The 23,410-nt window shown below is 38.1% G+C and overlaps 1 protein-coding gene across 13 annotated transcripts in view; it reads left to right on the top strand.

Moving 5' to 3' along the window:
* DLGAP2 (DLG associated protein 2) overlaps positions 1–23,410 on the top strand; it is a 432,244-nt gene that overhangs the window by 194,518 nt on the left and 214,316 nt on the right. For 12 of the 13 annotated variants that reach the window (XM_088530583.1, XM_088530594.1, XM_088530590.1 and 9 more), the window contains one exon: positions 5,856–5,888. The exons of the other annotated variant lie outside the window; for it this stretch is intronic. In XM_088530583.1, the coding sequence (XP_088386709.1) occupies positions 5,856–5,888 (33 nt within the window). The remainder of the gene's footprint in view (positions 1–5,855; positions 5,889–23,410) is intronic. 13 annotated transcript variants of the gene reach the window in all.

Consider the following 23,410-nt stretch of genomic DNA (forward strand, 5'->3'; position numbering starts at 1 on the left):
AAGAGGTTTGTATTCCTCATCACCTGAGATTTATTTAGGAAAATTTCTGTATGGAAGTCTAAGCTTATGCAGAAGGAAAGAGTAGATGGTTTCTGGAGGTCTCTGCCAATCTCTTACCTAAATGGATGGCTGAACACAGAGCAGCTGCTCAGGTACCCGTGCACAGTTGGAAAGCTGTCCAGCAGACTTGCTGTATCTTTACTGTGAACCAAAGATGGTGGCCGTGTATTGGGGAACATGATAAAATCTTGCAGTTTATCCCGCAGGGCTGTCATGTTGATATTTCAGTAGATGGTATTATGCAACACTGGGGTATCAACGGGAGGAGAAAGAGAGAGATAAAGGCAAAAGGCGTAGGAGAAAAAGTACACATAAAAAGTGAGAATGAAAAACATAGATCATAGTACCGTCACCTTCTATTGACACCATTATGACTGTGTTTAGATACAGATATTGGACTAAAATCCTGAAAAAAAAAGATTAAAAGTCTCACAGTATGGTCTTAAATTACACCTTGCTTTTCAGCTGCACTAAATCTCAGTGTAATACATAGCTACTCTATTTCTCTTAAAGTGTCACAGAGTTCCATTTCCCTGACATCAGTAAAATGATGTAAAGAGACATTGATGAAACAGTGTCACAAACGGTTGCATTCCTTGCCATTGGAAGCAGAGAAATCAAAATCTAATGAGTTTTCTGCTAAATCTCCTTACTGGAACATGAAGAAGCAGTCCGCAGGGCGGCCCACATCGTTTCCCGAACGCGGTGCTCCTTCGGGCTGTCACAAGTTACGCCAAGCGTCGCTTGTCGCTCTTGGTATGTTACTTGTCATACGGTCGTTTCTGCATATCTGCGTCAAAACTCAGCCAGGCTGGACTACAGAATCTGGGTAACTCCCTGCTGAAATTAAAGTGTACCTTAGAGAATAACTAACTGTTAAGCACAGAAACTCACCCTGCATTATTTAATCAAGGCTTTCTAAAAGATATGCAGTAGCCCAGATAGAAGTTGGATGCTGAAATTTCTGGGAATGTGTAAGGGATGATACACAAAGCATCAATATAGCACTTCCTTCTGACTTCTATCTATACCAAGACTTGGAAATGTTCCTTACCATGTGGGGAAAGAGAAGTACCTCTTTTAGTTTGCATAACAGCAAAGGCAAAAATGGCATGTTGCATATATCTTCATTGAAATGTTCTGCAAACTCAGAAAATATATTAATTAGTTGACTTAGTAAATAAGTGGGATTTCGCCAAGGTTACATCAGGGATGAATTTGAACAATGACTTGGTTTAAAAGCATAATGAAGCATGTTTTGTGGGTTATGTTGACCGTTCCAGGTCATACACAGAATTATTTGGGTGTATGGGGCATAATTTCTTCCCAAACTAATCTGCTGCAATGCCATGATGAATAAAACATGGGCTTTTGGTCTTCCTAATGCAGGTGTTGTTACTCTTGCCATGTTCACATCATTTTCTTTTACAAGGGCAAGAAAATTTAAAACCACTAGGAAGGAAAATAAGCATTTTTTTTCTACTTCCAAGACATATTTTTTTCTAAAATTATACTTAATCACATATGAGGTACCTCAAAATGTTTTATAAAAGGAAAAATTATATTGTCTAAAAATTGATATTGTTTGTATTTGAAGTTTAATTTATACTTTAACAGCTTACACTTTGAAGCTTGAATTCTGTCTCTGTTCCAAGCAGCTGCAGGCAGTACCTCCATAAATTGTTAATCATTCAGCAGAAGCTGAATTAGTTGAAGCAAACATAGGGGGAGAAATGATCCTTTTCTGTATTAGTTCAGACTCCTGAAAGCAAGCGATTTTTTGCCAGATTCTCTGAGGAAGTAAAATAACCGATCATGAGACCTTATCTAGTGCCATGTCCTCAAGCTTAACTGCTTATTTATACCTTTCAATATTATCTAGTATTTTCTTTTAAGAGATTTCAAATATGACCAATGTTGTGTTGTCTAATCTTATTACATTATGTACCTTACATGAGTATTTTGTTTTACAATTTATATTAAATTATTCTGGCAAGCGTACTACTTTTTGAGGGAAGGGATTTAGCTCTTTTTAATAGACCTCAGTGTACCCATATCAGTCGGTATCATTTTTTTTTCCCATAATACCAATCGTACCAAAAAAAAAAAAAAAAAGTATACAAAACAAGGAAGGATGAACTTCCTTGCTTTATTTTAGCAAGTAGTATATTTATTTTCTTTAATTCTCATTTAAAATTGAATGTTGAACTCACTGTTTTGAAAGAAGTATTGAACTTTCATGTTTTATTGTATTATTTTAAATTTAATTTTTAGTTTACTGTTTTGTTTAGACAACAAATACTACCAAAATAAACTAAATTTCATACCATTTCATAGGAACAAAAGGAACTTGTGTCTTCATGATAAATCTGTTTCTTCAAAGATCTTTCCTGAGACTAGTTTTTCCACATATTCTTGTATCTGGAAGATTATTTGTGCTATCTGGCCAATTTCAAAAAGTTAGGATGAGATTGATCCATACACAAAGGGTTTTGTTTGTTCTGTTGATTTGTTGGGTCCCAATTCTCTAAACACTCTCTGTTCTTAGTCATTTCTTCTGAGAGCAGTGACCAAGGAGTTAGTCACGTGTATGAGTGTTTGCAAGACAGAGCCTGCCTTTGTTAAATGCAGCTGATGATCAATATACTAAAGAGAAGGAGCACATCCGTGTTTATTACTAAAATATTTTAATCAGATGGATGGAGGCATGACCCATTAGTAAAAAATGCAAGAAAGAGAGATATAAAAAGTATCCTGATATGAAATACGGTAACAGCTCATATCTCTGCTTCTATTTTATTACAATTCGCAAGCACTTTGATTTTGCATTCCATTGGGTAAAGATAGACTTGATTTCATTGAGCACAGATTTTAAAAAAAAAGTTCCTTACCTGATTAAAGGGATTATTATTCCCTCCTTTGACGTAAATGAGACTGCACCTGGAATACTGGTAGTCTGGCTTTGAGGCTTCCCAGCTCCAGAAACATAGAAGGATTGGGATGGGTGCTGAGATGCGTAGGAGACTAAAGGACATGGCCTACAAGGAGAGGGGCTGAAGGAGCTGGGGTCATTTAATCTGTTGAAGTGCAGATGATCCCCTCTAGCAGCCTGTGACTCTTTGAGGAAGAATTACAGAGATGATGTAGCCAAACTCTTTTTGGCATAGCTGGATGATAACAAGGGAGAATGGTCAGGAACTGCTGATTGGGAGATTCAAGTTGGAGGTCAGGCTGCTGGTGCAGCACAGAAGCAGGTTGCCAGCAGGGCTGTAGCATCTCCATCCTTGGTGGTTTTCAAGACTTTGCTCTCAAAGCCGATCTGAGCTCTGCTGGCAGTAGCTGTGAATGTTGTTGTGAAGCATAGCCTTAGTCCAAGGCCTCTTACAATAGACAGAAGTGAGTATTTACAAAAGTTATTTATCTCATGTCTTAACCTTCTAAAGCAGGTTAAGTGGCTGTTTTCTTTCCATGACTAATAAGTCTCGAATGGCTAGCCCGGATATGCACTGGTATGCTGAGACATAACCAGTCTTTGCTGACCCAAGGCTATATGCCCCCCAGACTCAGTGATAGCATTTCACCTGAAGGAGCTGTAGTTTTTTACACTGTTGCACTGTTATTGATTGCTGTCAGATGGCCCCCGAACAGAAACTTAAATGAACAGAATCTTAAATAAGACTGAAAGGAATTCTTTATTAAGAGAGGTTTTGTGCCATCTCCCAGAAAAACCCCTCCTGCCAAGCTGCAGGAACTTCCTTCCAGAGCGAAGGAATCGAAGCAAGTTTCTTACAAGATTTTGAGATTTCTGTGTTTATCGATGATGTAAATTTACAAATAACGTGCATGTTAAGCATCCTTTACGTGGCTAAAGGTTGGAAACAGAGACATACAGCCTCTCCACAGTTACCATGGAACACACAGATTACAATCGACTTCACCATTTCCCCCATCATGTACAAACATGCCTTTTCCTGACAGCCGCATTAGCAACACCCGTGTGCCCTTGATCTTCCTTCCCCTCACCGTGTGCTGCAGCTGTAGTCCCCGCGCTCTCGTACTCGCACGCTGTGAGGCTGTGTGGGAAGCAGTGCTCGGGGCAGCAGAAGCAGCGGTGGCTTTGAGCAGGACCCGCGCCTGCCTCTCCTCCGGCACGGCAGCGGGCTCGAGATGGGCACCTGCAGACACAGCTGTAGCAGTGGGTTGTCCGCAAGGCTTCCTACCAAGAGACAAGTGACTGCTGTCAGCTGGAAGTGATTTCCAGCCTCAGAAGGTCATAAGTTGATGAATTCAAACCAAATCTCCCCATCAGCTCCAGAGGTAGGGGAAGAAGCACCAGGCCGGCCCTCGCGCAGTGACTCTTAAGCACACACCTGAAAGCAATCCTGAAAAGCAGCAGGCAGCCAGGGATGGCTTGTGGAGCTGCCCAGCTTTTTGGATGCTTTCTGGCAGGAGGCCGAGCCCTTGTTTCCATCTGGAGGAGCCATGGTGGCTGTGGGCTCAGCCACGCGGCCCGCGGCAGCGCTGAGGTGCCTTGGCAGCCCGGAAGGGAGCAGCAAAGCAAAATCACCAGCATGAATAAAAACATAACTTTTCTCTTTCATTTCCATCTTGAGCACCATAATCCTTGATAGTGTTAAAAATAATTGTCATTTTTTGGTATATATGAAAGTTGTAGGGTGAAGTATCATTAAAAAATGGGCTACTCTAAGACAGTGTCTCACTTGTATCAAGGAAGTACTTCTGTATCCCTGGCAATATAGAGGTAGGAATGATCAAGCATCTCAGGGACTGTACTTCGTATTCTATGTTTTTGGCGTTTCTTTTTCCTTAAAGTCAAGATTGCGGCTAAGCTCTAATTTTGTATTTTCCAGTTGAAGACAAATTCCAGCCCGCTTTTGAATCGAATGATTTGCATCTAGCTGGGTGTGTTAAAGTATTAAGATTTTTTGTGTGGAAGTTATGTAAAAATGTGTACATACATACGTGTGTGTGTATACATACAATGTATACATACATTCTTTTGTGTCCTCCTTGCTGTTAGAGATATCATTTTTCGATGAGAGTTAAAGTGGAGGTTCTGGAGATTGGAGACGTTAGAATATCCTGCGTTATCTGCCTCCAGTAGCACTAGTTCCAGGAGTTCAGGATCCTCTGTTGGTGATTACATTCCCGGGCATTTCGAGTGATTGCAGTACTTTGGTCCTGGCTGACAGCATTGCTCTGTAGCTTTACTCAAGCACCAGCTTTACTCAATCTCAGTGGTTGGATACTTTAAAATACTTGCTGTGTGTGTCTAATTTTTGATATTATGCAAAATATTTTGATATTATGCAAAAATTTCTAAGTGATATGTGGAAAAAATGATTGTTGTACATTTAGAGACTCCAGAGCTTTACTTTATGTTTTTCTGTAGCTGAATATTTTGCAGAGTAGATCAGCACACTTACATTGACTGTGTAAGTTAGTTAGTTAATTTACCTGGGAGGACTTGAGAGTCTTTTATAGCACATTGTGGAATCAAAAAGTCCTCCTATCTGAATGCAATCAATCTGACGCTTTGCAGTTCATAGTTAAAGAAATGAAGATCTACTTTTTTTTTTTTCCAAATCCTTCTTGCAGAAATACTTTTTGAAAATTAATTTACAATTTCAATTTACAATATTAAAAAACATGTTTCATAATGAAAATTGAATTACATTTTTCATGCTAATTTGTGTTCTGTCTACAACTTCCTAACTCGAGCACGCAGACCTTAAAATGCAGAAATGATAATTAATCTTTTCTTTTCTTTGCAGAGTCACAGTGTACACTCTGTGGGGAGCCTGAAGGTGAGCATATTTTGCTATTCATATTTTTCAAAGCAGAAAGTGGTGAGCACTTGAGTCAAATGATACATGTGCACAATAGTTTGGAAAGGGTATCACAATGATGCTAGCCAATGAAAGACATTCTTCCCTGTGTTAGATACCAAAAATGAATTGAATTAAGCTGAGTAAAGCACAGTACATGCTCCAGGCAGAAGGAAATATCTTAAAGGACAAATATTCCATTAGAGCAAAAATGAAAGTATTTATGTCTTATTCTTTTGTGTATTTGTCAAAATAATTTGGGGTTGAGACAGTGTGAAGAGACATTTAAGGACATCATTTTGAGGATGGAAAATAAAGTAACTGGACCTAAAAGGGAAATGACAATGTTTTTATATTTGATAAGATGTCCAAAATACTGAGAGACTAACACTTTTCAGCAGGTGAATAAATACTACTTTTGAAATAAGGATAATTAAGCAGTAACTCCAATGTATTGCAGATATGTGTCCAGATGAAGGTGGTTCCCTCCAACCTCCAAGTTAATAATTAAATGCCAGGGTGAGACCCACAATTTACCTAAATAAATGTCAAAGCAATTATGAGATTGTGATTTTTGAAGAAGAACATTATGGAAAAAAACATCTCTTTCTCCTGCACATTTTTTTTTAATTAATATTGGTGCTGTTATAAAGATTTTTTTTTTTAAAAAAAAAAGGCCCAGGTTTTGAGATCAACCATCTGGAGTGTTTCTAAGAAAAGTAATCAAAATAGCAAATGTAACTGCTGGAGCAAAGTATATTCATTAAAAAAACATATAGATTCTAAGCTTTTCCCAAAGAGGTTAGTCTGAATACCTTGAATGGTTTCTGAAACACTAATTAAACTTTTAACATTTTTATAAATTTAAGAGGGAGAAGTTGGCAAGAGACGAAGCCTGGAATTAAAAGGCTTTGAGACCTTGCAACTAATGAAAATATCTCAGTAAATTAAACATCAATTATCTACTTCTCCCTTGTTATTTGCTGACAAATAATTATTTTAGAGGTTTGTTTTGACTTTTCATTCCTTTTATAAATAGTCATTTCTTGATTAGATTTTTTTCATTGTCCTTTACTTGATAAACTTTGTGATATCATAGATAAACATGAAAAAAAAAAAGACAGGTATTTGCTTGCCTTGCATGAGATACTCTTTTCATAATAGAATTGCCAAACTATAAAGTTACACATTGGTTTATTGCTGTGTTATTACATGTTGTGTCTGTTTTATAATGCCCTTCATTTTCCTTACCACTCTTTCATACCTACTCAACTTTGCAAATTTGAAAAAACATGTATGTATTTTTTTAAAAGAGAATTCACCCTCCCAAAAAAGAATAAATTTGCATACGTTTATGTGGCTAGAACCTGACTATCATAAGAGAATTATATATATATATTTCTGTAATGACAGCTCTATAATGTTCAGCTTTTGGTTGACTCGAAATAAACTTGAAGGAATTAAAGTCTCCTGGATCACCGAACCTTCTCCATGGTATTATTTTGAATGGTAGTTACTAATTCAGGCCTCAATTTTACACCATTGACACTAATACCAAATTAGACTAAAGGAAAGACTTAAAATCTAAACTAATCTTCCTTAGCAGGTTAACATAATTCTAGGTTTATTGCTGACCTTATACAGATTTTTTTTTTTTATGATTTTGTGGTGAAGAAGTAGATGCTCGATAGATATGATTTTAGTTTTTAGAACACTATTCTAAAAGAAGCTTTATATCCTTGTTGTATAAAAGGAAAGCAAACAAAAAAGAACTACCCAAACCTCAAAAGATGGAATTTACCCCTATAACATTACATACGTTTTGGTATGGTTTAATAGAAAAGTAACTGAATTACTTGGAAAACTAAGGAAGAATTCAAAAATCACACCATTGCTGTGTTTTAACTGGTATGTTTCACTTATCTCTATGGTCTTCAAAATTTTGAGATTTTTTGGAAATTGCAGTATAAATTTCTGATATCTTAGACAAGTTCAAGTAATTTCATTTAATCCTAAGGACCATTTGCCTCTAGGTTCCTTTTTATTTTCTTCCTCTGTTTAGGAAAAAAAAAAAAGTCAAAATCTGGATGTTGAGGTGAATTTGCAAACTATTAATTCAGGAGGGAGATGCAGTAGCGTAAACCCCTCTATTCCTTTCCAAAGTGGCGAGCAAAGGACGTAGCTCTGGAGGAAGCTCCCTGACTTGAGAGAGAGGAAGCCAGGGCCTCGGCTCTCACCACTTGTGAAGCCTTCAGAAGCTGCTGCCAATTGCCCAGCTGGACGAAGAAATCCATTTAGCGGCTGGTCCTGGGCTTCAAGAAGTGTGTTTTCCACACGTGCTTTGCTCACCTGGGAGACAGGGTATTGTGTATTTTACAGAGTGAAAAAAGAGCAAATGGAGGAGGAAGATAGAAATTATCAGAACACACATTTCATCTTTCGGTCATTCATATGTTTTGCTTGTGTAAGCTATGGATCAGTAAATAAATGTGTGCCACCTTCCCTTTTGCAGCTAGGCTAAGGAAAATGAGCACCTGGGTCTCTGAGAAGCTGTCTCGAGTCAGAGCTGCAAAGGCCCCAGTGTTTGGCGTTAAAAATCATTAGCTTGATCTATGTTATTGGCAAGGATGTTAGCCGCCCTAACTGTTACTGTGACAGCTTGAAGACCGAGGGGCATGTTTTATACTGGGAGGAAATGAAAGTTGCAGAAGGCAGAGCTCGTAGTCTAACAAATCCCATTAGTGCAGCTGCTCCGGGCTCCTCCAGCCTCTGGGAAGGCGGGAGCAGCAGCGAAGTGCTCTCCGAGATGACAGCGGGCTCCTTGCGGATGTACTCCGCAGCTGGCAGATGATGATGTTGTGGTAAACACTGGGTTTTGTTCCTGCTCCACTTGCAAGCGAGGGTGCTGCGATGCAGACGTGTCTGACGGAGGCTCTGTGACAGCCCCACGCTCTGCCAGGACTGCTGCAGCTGGGGGTGCTTCCACAACAGCTACTCTCAGAAATCCGCAGGCAGATGTTTTTTCTTTCCTCCTGCCTCCTGTGAGTTCTTAGCAGAAGTTCTTGAAAGGATTATAGTCAGTTCTGTGCTAATTTTGCTGAGCAGTTTATTTGGTGGCAATTAAGATATCAGTAGAACACACTGTCCCCTCAGAACCTATGGGAATGGAAGTTTCTCTTCCAGAACACATGTTCTTCCTAACTCCAATAGTGACTTATAGTTTCTGCTCATGGCTTTTTGTTTCAGGATTTTTTTTGATTATTCTATCCTTCTTAAAGATACATGGGCAACCCTGTGCCGTACACGCAATTTCCAACTTTTTGATAATAAGCCAATAGTGGAACCTTTGTATGGATACACAGGTCTGGAAAATGTGGTGTTAAAGATACCAATGAATGGGTTCAGGTGAGGTTTGGAAAAAAAAAAGGCACGATTCAGGTCTTTCCAACATTTCAGTCTACGCCTGTTTCAACATAAGGAGTTAATGATGGTGATGCAACTCCGCTCAGGAATCCTTTAGCAGTCACTGAAGGATAGGGCTATATGTTACTGGCTCCAGGTAAAGCATGCTGTGTACTCCACCTGTGCTTGGGCCCTGTCCCAAAGAACAGGGAGGGCATGCAAAAATGCTTTTCTCCAAATACCTGCTATGGGCTCTTACAGAGGACAGGACACTGGGAACACTGGCCTTTGATCTGATCTTACGTAGATGTCGTTATGGGCTTAGGTTCTTATTAGTTTAAGATAAAAATCAGTGGCTGTACATGAAAGTTTGTTTGCTTGCATAGCCATGGGAGGGAAGACCCAGAATGACTTTGCTGTAGGCAGAAGCATTTGCCCATATTACTGTGATGTTGGTGGCAATTTCCAGGTTGCTTAGAAATACTCTGTGATGAAAATGAACTTCTCTGTATAGAAGTTCCTGACATGATATGAGAATTTAGATAATTATACAAACACTGTGGAGTAGGTAGTAGATAGTTTTACCTATTATTCATTCTTTATCTGCTATCTCTTGATTTTGAAGTGTGTTTACAGACTTTGTAATATGCATATCTTCTTCCACCAGAGCTCTTACCTGGGCAGCATCCTCTCAGTTCCACAGTAATTAGGTCTGGCTCTTTATGGAATTGTAAAAGATAGTGATTTGCACAAAGGCCATGAGTGACAATACTTCTGTGCCTTACTCAGAACCGTATTAATCTTAACAGCATAGAATGCAGGCTCAAGTTTTATTATGAACAGTTCAGTGAAGGCTTTTTGATAATGTATAAACAAAACAAACAAATATTAATGTGTGTAAGGAATGAGATGGAGAATACAATGCAGTGCATTAAAATGTCACTTGAGCATATTAGAAATACCCTGAAATACTGTGTCTGAAATACTGAGTTGAATCCTCACTTCTCCCACTCAGCAGAAAAGAAACGTAGCAAAGAGATTAGGGATCTAGAGATACATAATAAATATGCCAAGATATGTGGGGAACAATCCCAGATGAATAAACAATGAGATAGTTTCCTCCATGTAATTTAGAGAAGGTCCCAGCAAAAGAAAACAATATGCACCTCCTGTACATCCACAATAGTCTAATAAATCATGCACACCCATATATCCATTTTCATAATATAGCAGAGCAAATAACTATTCAAAAGCAGAGCAGGTAAAACTGTGAAAAGCAAATACATTTATGGAATTTGCTGCCACGGCATGATTTTTGAGATTAACTTCAAACTCATTTGCCATTGGATATTTCTGTGATGGTAGGAGTGTTCCTCCTGATTTGTCATGGGGAAAGTGTGTTTATTTTCAATATATGTCTTTATGCAAAAGCAAAATGACCTCTCTTTTACTGGTCAAGGAAAGTGCTTCCCTTAGGGGTAGGTTATTGTATCAAAAACCATTTCTTCATCTTGTTAGTGACTATAGTCAGAAGCTGAATATCTGACTGAGAAAACTGTTAGCCTGGTTGTGGAAATTCTCATATACTTTCTATGAAGGTCTTGGGAGTTTTTTTTAAGAGTCAGGTTCCAAATAATGAACTGGGAAGGCTCCCCCTTTACTACGTCATCTAAGCAAATAGGCCTTGCTGTGCTCGTGCTGTGGGGCAGCTGTGGGTCTAAAAAGTTCACGTTGGGGCTGACTGAACTCATTGGAGGTCTCTGGGCACGTGCTCAGGTTTCCAGCCAAAAGACAAAGACACACAGAGAGATGGTGCCCAGAAGGGTCTTGTCCTGATACGAGAAAAGGAGACCGTGTTTGTGCTCATCTCCAGCTCCAGGCCAGAACAGAGCTGCTTGCACTGCAGCTGACCTACAATGGACAAAAAGCCAGAGATCCCATGGCAGGGAGATGATAGTCTTGGTATTTTTATTCCCAGTGACAGCCAGAATTGGGGTCTTACAGCTTGCTCCAGTTTGCAGTGGAGTTAGGAACTGTTTTATTGGCCCCTGCCGGGAATGATGAAGTCTTGGGCTTGAAGTCCTGGTGTTTGAAGACCAGGAGAATTTTTCCTTGCCTTTGGGTAACCATGATCCCACAGCTAAGACTGTAGACTAAAAAATGTGTCAGCCTCTCCCAGCACCCTAGGATCTGCCTGAGCTGGCCAAGTGCTTTCTGGTGCTTTCATATCCTTCTTTCTCGTGCATTTCCCTTCAGCAGTGCTAGGCTCATCCGGACGATCCTGATTCTCCCTCAGTGTCTCAGATGTGTTTTGGGCATTGGTATGCGCATAAGGGTTGAATTAGTCTCCCATTTTTTCTTACAAATAACTGACACAGGAAGTTTGTGCTAGATTCACTGGTTTCAAGCTTGCAATAGGAACCTTGTAATAGTAACTCTGTTAGTAAAACTAACTCAATATAAAATAAGTGCTCCCTGTGAAAGCAGAGTTTAGGAGAGACCTCTTTCTTGCTGTACTTCAAAGTGGATAGTTTGAGTGAGTGCATATATTCTGCATGACACCACTGCAAACAAGCAAACAAACAAACAAAACCCCACAACCTCCAAGGAACCGAAGATTAAGATGCATTTGGTGAAGCTGTTGTGTTTAGGGAGGTGTTTGAATCACAACGAGATGTTCCGTCTCGCTTTGGTTTTCACTGTTGGCTTGCGTTTTCAAGCTAGGATGCCAGCATTATTTTGCCTTTCTCTGAGAAGGACTGGGGCTGTGTGAATGGCTTCAGCAGAGTTACAAGGATGCTAGAGAGTAAGTTGTTCATTCTCTCGATACAAAATTTATGTTAATTAAATATCTAAGGCTTTTTAATATGATTAAAAATGGATGATGGAATTATTTTTTTTTAGTAAAAGAAGATCGAAATATTTTGTAATCTAAATGAACAGTGCTGTGGAATTGTGTGTGTTTGCTCATGAGATGCATAAAATATTCACTAGAATTTGTGAAATACAAGAACTTTAACTTTTGAATATAAATAATTGACAACAACAACAAAAACCTCTTTATTTCCTTGAGTAGAATGGTTTTTATAAATAAATAAATGTATATAAATGCCAGTATTAGGGTGGTAGAATTACTTCGGGCACTGCCAGCTTCCCTGCCATCTGTGCTTCTGGTTAATATTAGTGTATTGGGGTTGGGAGGGCAACAAGTTTGTTTTCTTTTTGTTTCTGGGGGAGAGTTAAAATGAAGAATATGGACAGTAGTTAGTTCAGAAAAAAAATCTTAAAATCCCTTAGGATATTTATAATATTGATGATGTTCCATCTGGGTAGTTTTGTACTGTCTCCAAATATAAATGTTTCCCTTGGAGAAAGACTATTACGTGCATATTAATAACACTAGAGAATTTTGCTAATCTTCCTTTCAATAATCCTAATATTTAGTAATCCATTCCTGAAATTGGCACTCTTATCTCTCTTAGCAAAGTTCTGTAGTCTTAATTTTTCTTAACTTTTAAGTTCTTGTGCTGTGTTGACTAGCAATCACCATTAATCAAAAGTTGCAGCTGTCTAAGCAAGGAAAATACATTCTGTGATGCCTCATCATGATTTTTTTAAAGAAAGAATAACACATCAAAAAAGGTACTTTGCCTAATCTTACTTTTTCCTTGCTAATTGCAAAATATTTCACAATTGTTTGTTCAGATTAGAAAAAATTCCTTGTTCTGTGTAACGGCTGATAAGTAAGTTATATAGATTAGTGTTCCTGCTGTTGCTGTAGTAGTAATTAATCATTATTACTGGCAGCAATTGACATAACGCTGTCTTTATTCAGTGTAAAAGATTTTGTGTAAATACAGAACTGGTCTAAATGTGTTTTTTTGCTTTGATCTGTTTGTGTGCCTGGTCTTTGGAGGGGAGAAAGGAGGGAGGATATTCGCCTTTGTGTGGCTGCTTGAACTTTATTGCTAACATTTTAGTAGTGTAATAGTAGTGCTTTATTTTTAATGCATTCACTGCTAATCATAACGTGATTTGATTTTTCATCCTCATGAAAACTTCCAAATTGCACAGTTCAAGTTGAATAGAAATGTGTTATTATTGTTCTTCTTTGTGTATCTTGTAGACATTGAACTGTTTTTAACTCTTGAGCAAATGGAAATATGCAGGTTATGCTACATACTTTTTAGAATAAAATAACAAGTTTAAGATAACAATGAAGAGTTGATAGGCAAGTGTCATTTTTTTTAGTAATGTGTTACAGTATGTTTGTATTCAGACAGTATTAAGCTGTGTATTGCCACTGTATTTTCATATTTCATGCATTCGGTGAGACACTGAAAGTGATTTATAGTGTGCTGAAGATGAAGAGAAAGTAATTGATAACACTTGAAATAATTGATGATTTCAATCTGAACTCTTCTAAGTTGTAGAGCTTATATCTGCTATAGTTTGCACACTTTTCAGGTTTTATGTGGCTATATTAGCCTGAGTATACTTCTCAATGTCAATAATAAATTTGTATTGAACAGGAGTTGGATGTCTAAAGAGTTAGGACTTGTATGAGTTAAGTGTGAGACGTGATGTTCTGAATTTTAATATGTATTTCTTTGATGGAGAGCCTGTGATAGTTTTAAAGAAGAATCTTCTTAAAGAAGAATATATTAAAGTATATCTTAAAAATGAATACAAATTCTTTCCTTTAAAAAAAATGTTTTCCAGGCCTTCACCTGTCATTTGTATGTATGTAGAATGAATTAAGCACATTGCTCAGCTATTTCTGTTTCTCACACGTATGGGAAACAGCTGTTCTCAAGTTTTGTCATCTACTGATTCACTCTCCTGGGTTGTACAGAAAAAAAACAAACAGCAGCAGCACAGGAGACTGATTTCATTTTTATTTGGACAAACAGGATGTAATCTCCACTACAGAAAGTAATGTTTATTCATTCATTTTACATTGTTCTGATTAAAAACAAAGCAAAAACAAACAAAGGAACTATCTCATTTTTTCCTGCTTCAAAATAAATGAATAAGTGAAAAGCTTGTTTGATTTCTGTGGGGGAAGAGCTGGTCTCAAAGGTTATAATCTGCAAATAATTGAGGTTGCATGAAGAATTAGTAAATGAATATTCCCACTGACAGCAATAAATGAAGTTACACATCTTTTTTAGTTGCATAGACGTTAAGACTTAAATATTTACTGGACTGTGGACTAGTGTAAGCAAGGTCGCTGCAAACTAGATGATGCTGATGTCTTAAATCTACCTTTGAATAGAAAAAATATATCTGCACATATATAGGTTCATTTATATTTCTCTTTTAATTGTTCCTGTTTTATTAACTGTTCAGCACATTTATTATTAAATGGAATGTCCTGTTTTAAGAGGTAGTAAATATATTTCAGATCTGCTTGCTCTATGTTAGTTTTCAGTGGCATGTTTCTCTTAAAGATGCTATTTTGGAGCAAAATATAAAAACATAAATAACATTTCGTACATATGATACGAACTTGAAGAATATCTGCTTTCCTTTAATTTCTCATCTTTATGTTCTGCAGCAGTTAGGGCTTCTTTTTTTACTTGGCTGCTTTACTGCTTCGTACACAGCTGACTTCTTTAAGCTGTCAGGTTAAGCAGTAATGGCTCCAGAATATTGCATCTTACTTTTCTGTTTTTGAAGTATACTTTTGTGCCTTTGTAAGATAAGAAACAAGATAGATTCCTACCAAAACACAGAATTCATTGCAAGGGTGCCAGTCAACACCTTCTCCCTTTTTAAGTCACTGTAGGCTTGACTGAGTCAAGCCGGAGTGGCAGGTCCTAGGGTCCAGCCCCAAGTGCAGCCACGGGTACCTTGGAAGGTGCCACGTCAGCCCTTGCAAGGTTCATTCCTCCCTGAGGGCCGTGCTGAGGTTTCCTCGGCTGGGCTCCCTGCACCTCCTTCCACACAGCCGAGGTGGCCGTGGTGAAGCCAGCAGGAACCCTGTGCTACAGGAGGGCATTTAATTCTTCTGGGTAAGGGGAAAGTGATGAAAAAGATGCCGGTTGTGAGGGTTGAGAAGCCTAGCTGGAGTACAAGCGAATCAAAACTTGCTACCCTGTCACCATACACTGTGACCTTCAAGATCAAACATGCCCAGTTCATCCCCTGAGACCCATGCACAAATAAATTATAAGTTATTATTGCAGTCATGTATGCATTTCTTTCTGAGCAGATCATGAATGTTTGCTACTTTGATTCAGGGTCATGAGTATGAAAAGGTTAAGAAATGGTGTATTAGGATTAGGAATTCCTTTCTGAAGCCAAAAGCTGCATTAATTTAAATGAGATTTCCAGGCTGAAGGAATGCCTGCTTCTCCTAGAGTGCATGTTTGCATAAATCTTAGATAACTTCTGGCAACGTTCACCTCAGTGATGCATGCAAATCCGGAGCTCTTGTCCTGTGCAGAGCTACAACTGGTATTAGGGAGAGTATTAGGTAGAAAAAGAGCAGGGACTTTCACAGCAAAGTACTTGAAGCAGAATGATTTAGACTTCGGTGCCTGCTGATTATTTTCCATCAGCCTTCATCGCCAGTTTAGTCACTCGAATCGTCACACACCTTATAAAATTTTAAAACCAACATTTGTCTGTAATCATATGTGACAAAGAAATAGCTTTGATTATGTGGTTGGAAATACCTTTTTTATCTGTTGAGTGACTGTCCTTGAAAATGATGAATAATTTGATAGCAGCAACTGTGTTAATAACAATTAGCTTGTGTAGTTAGGTATTAGGCAAACTCTCCAGTGCTTTATGTTATGCCCGATTCTGAAAAGCAGCTCTGTAAAATGCTGACATGGTAATGCTCCAGTTTCTTAAAATGTGATTTCTAGGCCTATTTAGAGGCTGCATTTCCCCTGCAGTGAACTTCTTACCACAGTGCTAGTTTTATGGATTTTATCCCCATAACCAAGACTTGAGTCAGTGGGTTTTTTTCTTACAAAACACTTGCCTGAAGTAAAGGTTATGAAGTCAAATTAATTAACAATCAAGACTAATGCAAGTCAGTCTCCCAGCATCTTTTCCTCTCCATGGTGCTCTTGCAAAGCGACTGCCAATATATGTCTCAGCATGTTTAGTTATGGGAACACAGAAGAGTGTTCTGTTCATGCTGCACAGGGAGTGCAGGTTAGCCAGTTTTGTTTTACTTAAGTAATCTCTAAAATGAGAATAGGAAGAACGCGTTTTGTCAGATACATGGCTTTGCAGACACCGTGCAGTGAGTTACTTGAAACAAAAATGAATTATCATTTCGGTCATTTTTTGGAATAGACCTTTTTAAATATATATAATAGAAACTTCTAGTGTTGCACTCAGCTTCATTAATGTCCATTATCAGCCTTCTTAATGACCTGGAATAATTATTAAAACATAGCAGTCATTTATTTTTTCAAAATACCAGCGATAGTAAGGTCTCTCTTTTTTTAAAAAAAAAAAAAAACAATTAAGTGTTGTATTTTCATTATGCCATCTTACTTGCTGTTTGCCAAGTATAACATGGCAATGTCCTTTTTAAAAACTGAATGTATGTGTTTGTAAATTGCATTCCATTCAGGAAAGGAACTAAATTTTGAAGTGCTTCTCAACTAACAGTGAGAAGCTTCTATCTCAACAGCTTTTAACGTGCAAGAGCATTCAAAACTCACAATAGAGTCACATTTATGATGCTGATTATTTTATGGATTTCATGAACTGAGCTAAGTTCATGAAACTCTTTAGAGATTTTCCTCTGCCTTCTCCGCAGTAACCTTCATGTCACTGTATGTGATACAGAAGAAAATGCATTCCACAAGTACCCATGAAGAACATGTATGTATTTTTGTTTAGATTTTGTTTTTCTCTTTGAATTTACTGTAGAAAAAATTGCTTCCAAAAAAAATTCTAAAAATGCTGGTTTTCATTTTGATGGCAATGGTGAAGCAGTTGATTAAGTGATTGTTTAACCATCTTAATTTGCTTTGTATCACAGAACCAGCCCAAAGGAGCTGCAGATTACTCCTAAAGCTAAGCCAAAATACTGTAATTTCTGTTTAGGCTGGACACTTCAAGTTCAAACTCTATATTTTTTGTTGTCGTTTGTTTGTTTTTGTTTCTGTCTTTTTCTCTTGGTTTCTCTTTTTCTCTGATTCTTGATGCCATAAGGTATATGTATGTATTATGCTTTCTAGCTAGCCAGCTGCTGAGAGTTTAAACCTAACTTGAGAGAAGATTTCTTGGAATTATATGCCTTATAATGTAAAAAATGCTCATAGCAAAGAATATGTTATGACTGTCTTTTCCATTATAAATTCTTTAGGGGCGTTATTATGTAATTCAGGAATTATGTATGATACCAGATATCCTCTGTCTGTAGAGTCTGAGTGCAAACGCTTATTTTTCATGTGGGATTTGTTCATACTCAGTGTCACTGAATGTTTCCGTATTGAACTAAAAGCTGACAAAGGTGACAGGAGACATTCTTGCTCCAGACACGAAACTAACAGTCGAGAACTGCTGAACTTCTCCAGGGTGATTTTCTGATGTGATAGTTTTAATGCTTCCTGATAGTCACCAAACTAGAATTGGTTTTTTCGTGTGTGCGTTTTCGTTTTTTTTTTTCAGGATGGCTGTTTTAACACCTATAGTGAGTTTGCACCATTTTAGTGTTTTAATAGGTGCCTGGACAATGTTCAGATACCCGCTTTGGTCCCATACTTCCCAGTGTCAAGGTCAGGTGTGATGTAGTGTGAATGATGAAGCATCCCAAACCAAAATGGTTTATTTGCTTGACCAGGTTGAGGAATTTTTTCATGAAGCTACTTCTACAAGAGAGTGAGGTTGAAATCCCTGTGCCTTCATCTGTGCAGCTTTCTCAGCATAAGCTTTGAAGAGCCACACTCTGATTATGAAGACATATAAAGACTTGTGGAAGATCTCTGTTACTTTCTAATAAATTTTAACTAGACGCTGACAAATTAATCATTCCGATTCACAGGGGAAGTAGACAATTTGTTACTGACTCCATGCTAATGAAGATAAGAGGCAAAAGAGTTGCAGGAGGATCCAAAGTGGAACATTGACAGAAGCAAAATCAAAATATAGTCTCAGCTGACTGTTGTCTCTTGTGATCAAAGTGCCCTTATTACTTGGGTCTAAATGAATGGCACTATGTTAGCAATCCTACATTATCCTCATAACCAAGAATTGGATTACAACATTAGCATGTGATTGTTTTATATTTTCATTAGAACAAAAGCTAGCGACATAAATGCTAATAATTAAAGAGAGATGGTAAGGTTCAATTTTTAATTTTGAGCATGCTACTAATACATTATTAAATATAACGTGTAGATGTAGCTAAAGAAAATACTATAGTTAGTCTATAATGCTTTGAGTTTTTCTGCTTTGGCTCAGGATATTTTCTTCAAGCGCTAATTATAATTGAAAGCAATGCTGCCAGAGAATTAAGTGGTTCCAACTGAGAACTATAAAAAAATCGACATTTGGATGACTTTTAAGGATTAAAAGTCGTGGTAGTGAACAGTGCAATTAAACAGTGTGATTTATTTTTGAATGAAATATAGGCAATCCAAATAAGGATATTTTTGTGGATTTATGGCTTCATTTATTAATGAGGCTTCTTTCAGAAAGCTTTATGTATATAAATATACATAGTAAAAGGTCAGTGTGGTATTGTAAGCTGCTGTGAGGAGGCCCTGAGCACATCACCATTCCGTAGGTTAACCTGGTAGCACAAGCAGTGTGGCCACATTACCAGAAGGCTCCAACATAGACACACGTAGCACATATAGTTAGTTTTCCATACCAGATGGGTGTGCTCTTGTTAGGAGACTTATGATTAGTTTTTATTGATGGACGTGTTGCTAATTTATAAATTTTAAATAATCTTAGAAAATGATGTGACAGCTTTTGTGGCTTGATTTATGTTTTGAGTGAGTTTATGGAGATCTTCTTAATAAGCTGCATGTTCTAGAAAAGGATTAAATGTACATTGAGGCCAAAAGAAATTTGTAAAGCGCAAGCGACACTATTTAGCAGAAGCAACACTTCCATGTAATTTGAGGAAATGAATGATAATTGTTTTCACACTAAAATGTGGGAACACAGCAGGGCAATTTCAAGAAGTGCCAGGATCTTCCTTTCTCCCTGGTTTAGAAATAGATAAATGCATTTTAAATATTCACAGCTTTGATGTTCCCTTCAACTCACGAGCTCCTTATACTGCATTTTTCACTCCATGGTAAACATCTCTCCTGTCTCACTGTGAATTTATAGCCTAAAGTTCCGACATTCTTCTTTCTGCTTCTGTGCAGCATAACATATCATGCTCTACCTATTGTTAATATGTGCACAGTGGAGGATTTTGTTAGTTATTTGGACGTGTAAAACATTGATTAATAAATGCTGCATACTGGAGAATATGGAGAAATCCTGGGGAAGCGGTTGCTCATGCGTTGGTAGGTTAAGCTCCGCAGCAGTATTGAGCGTGTGCGTCTTGCTGTCTGCCTCACCCTGCTGCCCTGCGTTCCTGGTGGAACAAACGGATGCAGCATCTCTCCTTGCTCAGCAGCACAGGCCACGATTAATATCAATCCTAAAGAGATGATCCAGAATTTGAGGGTGAGCTTCATTTTCATGAAAACTACAGGATTTTACAAGAAAATACAAAAAAGTTTTGGAAACTTTTAAAGGAAATGTGGGAATTCTAATGGAAATGTGCTTACTAATGCCTCTCAAAATATATACAGCCAGTAGTTAGTTGGCAAAGTTGCACTGGGAGGGTGTGAGAGATCCGTGCTTGAGTTCCCCACCGCAGGGGAGCAGGGATTCAGGAGCAGGACACTGGGTCTGAGAGCGCCGCTTTCCAGGTGAACACCCCGGTCTGGATTACTGCCTGATTTAGAAAAGGTCTCTTCAGCGTCTGCCCTAGCCAGTGAACTATGTAATCACTCTTTCTTTGAGACACTAAATGGTTCTTTATCATTAATGAGAAGGTACAAGAGAATAGATAAATACCTTGACTAAAAATAGGAGCAAAAGACAGTCTGCTTCTTGCAGTTCTATTTATAAGAAGTAGTGGAAAAATAAAACAAAAGAGATGTATGGAAAAGACAGCTCTGTTTAGTGAATTTGCCATTCTCCTGATTTTTTTTTTTTTTTTTAGTATTTCCTAGATACACTTTTTCCCCATTTAGGAAATGTTCATACCGATAATCAATCTGAAGCGTAACCCCTTGGTGGATCCCACTAAATGTTTAGGTGACTTTATCAGAAGATCATGTTTTAGCAAGACCATGTTTTGGATTACTAGGGGTAATGCCTCAGTACTTACAAAGGCAATTGGACTGTATATTATTTGGAGTAATAAAGAACAATCTTACTGTGTTGGTTGCTGGTATGTTCCTGGGTGAACTTGATGAGCTTGAACTTGTGTATTCTGGATTCTCGTGGCTGTGAGATGGCTACTTTTTGTGCGTGACACTGAGGCCGCCGTGCACACTGAGATACTTGACCTGAGAGCCCTCGTGGAAGGGATGGGGTGCTGGTTCCTGACCAGTGGCCACACTAACTTTGCCCTGTCCCTGCTTTTGTCACTTACCAAGTCTTAATTCCTAAGGCAAGTCTGGACTGGGGGGCTTCCTACAGTGAGGAATCCAAGCCTGGCCACTTCCTGTGTGATTTTGTGTTTTCAGTGAATATGGCAAGCCAAAAGAGAGAAGAATTCACTGCTCTCCAGCAAGTTTTGTTTAGCCTCGGGTTGCTCTGTGTCTGTAGCCACTTTTACTGCACTGAGTGGTGAAATAGCCTTGATCCTCAAGTCACATTTGGATGCTTACATCAAGTGACAAATGTAGCAAGCCCAAGGTCAGAGTGCAGATGAAAGCTTTCCTGTGAGTGGGTTTTTGTGGTTTTGTTTTTTTTTTGAAGAGGAAAAAATGGGGAAATGATGTAAACAAGTCAATTTTGTAATTAGGGATATAGAAGTAATTATACATTATCCTAAAACAGAACATCTGAGTTGCTTGGGTAAGTGTGATACCCTTATCCATATCTGTACTTTCCTTTTTTTCTCAAACTGATATACAAGGGAAGATGAAGTAAAATGAAGTCCGGGCATATTTTTCCTCTCTTTCCTGTATGTTTGCTGGTTTGTCTTATTTGTGAAAGGAAGACTTTTTAAAAGTCTATATCAAGTAGAAGATGATTAGCACTCAATATTACTTTGGTTACTAACATTTTTATAGATATGCACAAGGGATAAGATAGCCAGGTAAATACGTGGACAGCAAAAAGACTTACAGCAAAAGAAATAATAATTTAAGGTTCTTATTTCTTGTGCAGAAAAGCATCCAAATATGTTATTTTGAAAAATCATTCAAATCTCTGCTTCCACTGCTGCCTTTCCCTAACTGCCCACAACCTGCAGCCCTAGCAATACCACAAGTGTCATCTGGTAGCAAGCGCGGTGCTTGACGGACCAGCCCTGGAGGTTCATTTCCTTGGGTGTGTGGAGAGGAAGGAAAACCTCCCGAGCGCTCGGAAGGTCTCCAGCAGCCTGGCAGTCGTTTGATCTGCTGTGACATCCCTCTGAAAGCTTGGGAGAGCGTTTCAGTAGCTACAGAAGATGGCAGGTCAGAGCAACGGCTTTCCTAAAGCACAGTACGGCTGTAAACAACAGGGAAAGGAACAGGAAACAAACAGGAAACAAACAGGAAAGCCCTCTTGCAGAATCACTGTTGTTGTGCTCTGTGTCTGGAATGCCTATAACCCTAAGATAAATATTTCCGGAGATGGGGATGAGCAAACTTCCTATTGATACCTTTGCTAGAAGGCGGCGAAATAACCTGTTCTTGGAGAAAATCCAGAATTGGGGAGGTTACAGAAAAGAGTGTATAGGAAGGAAATGCCATGGGGACAGCAAAAATACTGCTGATGCAGTACTGTAAAGCAGCTAGGCTTGCAAGTTAGTCTGAGGATCATTATCACAAGACACTTGGGCATTCTGCAGTTGACCTCTTGGACGGTGAGGAAAATGAAAGCAATCCTCAGCAGGATCTCAGGAGATGTTCTGAAGTATATGGTTGTCAGGCCTTGGTCCAAGAACAGTACATGCAATTTGACATATGAAATGCAACTGTGGAAGCTACTAGTTAGTATCATGTACAAAATTGTAGTGAATTCTTTATTTAGACCTCTACTGAACTGGGCAATTGAGCAAATCCTTTACTTTAGGAAGCCAAATTTGATTTTTTCATTATATTTCAATAATGAGCGGTTCAAATCTATGTTGATACTCTTTGAGCTAGGTGTGTATGTTTGACAGCTGTGATAAAAGAAAGGTTGTTTGCCTTGTAGATCAGTAAGATTGCTTTACCTGCCTTTGAATTCCCTTTGAAATTTGTTAACTGTGTCCTTATTTGTGAAGATGGCCTTAATTGTCAAGATTGTAGGGCTGAATACCAGCAAAGTGAGATAGAACAGTGTTTTGGTGAGTGCATGTCTTGAGTTTCAAGGGTGCACACTGCACGTATGCATCTCTGCTGTGCCATATCTGCATGGTCAGGGTGTTAAAAAGAAAAGGAGGCTGAAGTTAAGAATAACCCAGTAGAGAATAAGATATCTGAAATGTTGATAGCATGTTTTTGGTATGCTTTAAAATACTTTAAAAGCCTGTCTTGCATGAGACCTTTGCTACCGTTACTAAGTGACAATCAGGGTACTTACATCTCTGGTATCAAATAAGTGAATTTTCCATGAGCACAAAATTTTTAGGCGTTTACTCACCTGTTGTAAGTGTAGGGAATGAAGTTTAACTTTCTGTTGCCAAAATTTGCTTTTGGGTGTCTCTGTTGTTACAAAAAGAGCTAAAACCATTTTTTTTTCCTTGGAAAAGATCTTCATACAAAAGTAAATGTCTTCAAAATTAGAATTTTTTAATCATTCCAGTACATTTTTAGCTTAATAATTTTAATATAATTTGTAATTTATTTACTATTTAATGTAAGAACTCATGGGTAAAAAGTATGAGTAGTTAATGATCTGTAAAGACTCTA

The sequence above is a fragment of the Tinamus guttatus genome, unplaced genomic scaffold, assembly GCF_059628265.1.
Source record: "Tinamus guttatus ecotype Peru unplaced genomic scaffold, ASM5962826v1 Tinamus_guttatus_pri_ptg000383l, whole genome shotgun sequence".
Taxonomy (NCBI): Eukaryota; Metazoa; Chordata; class Aves; order Tinamiformes; family Tinamidae; genus Tinamus; species Tinamus guttatus.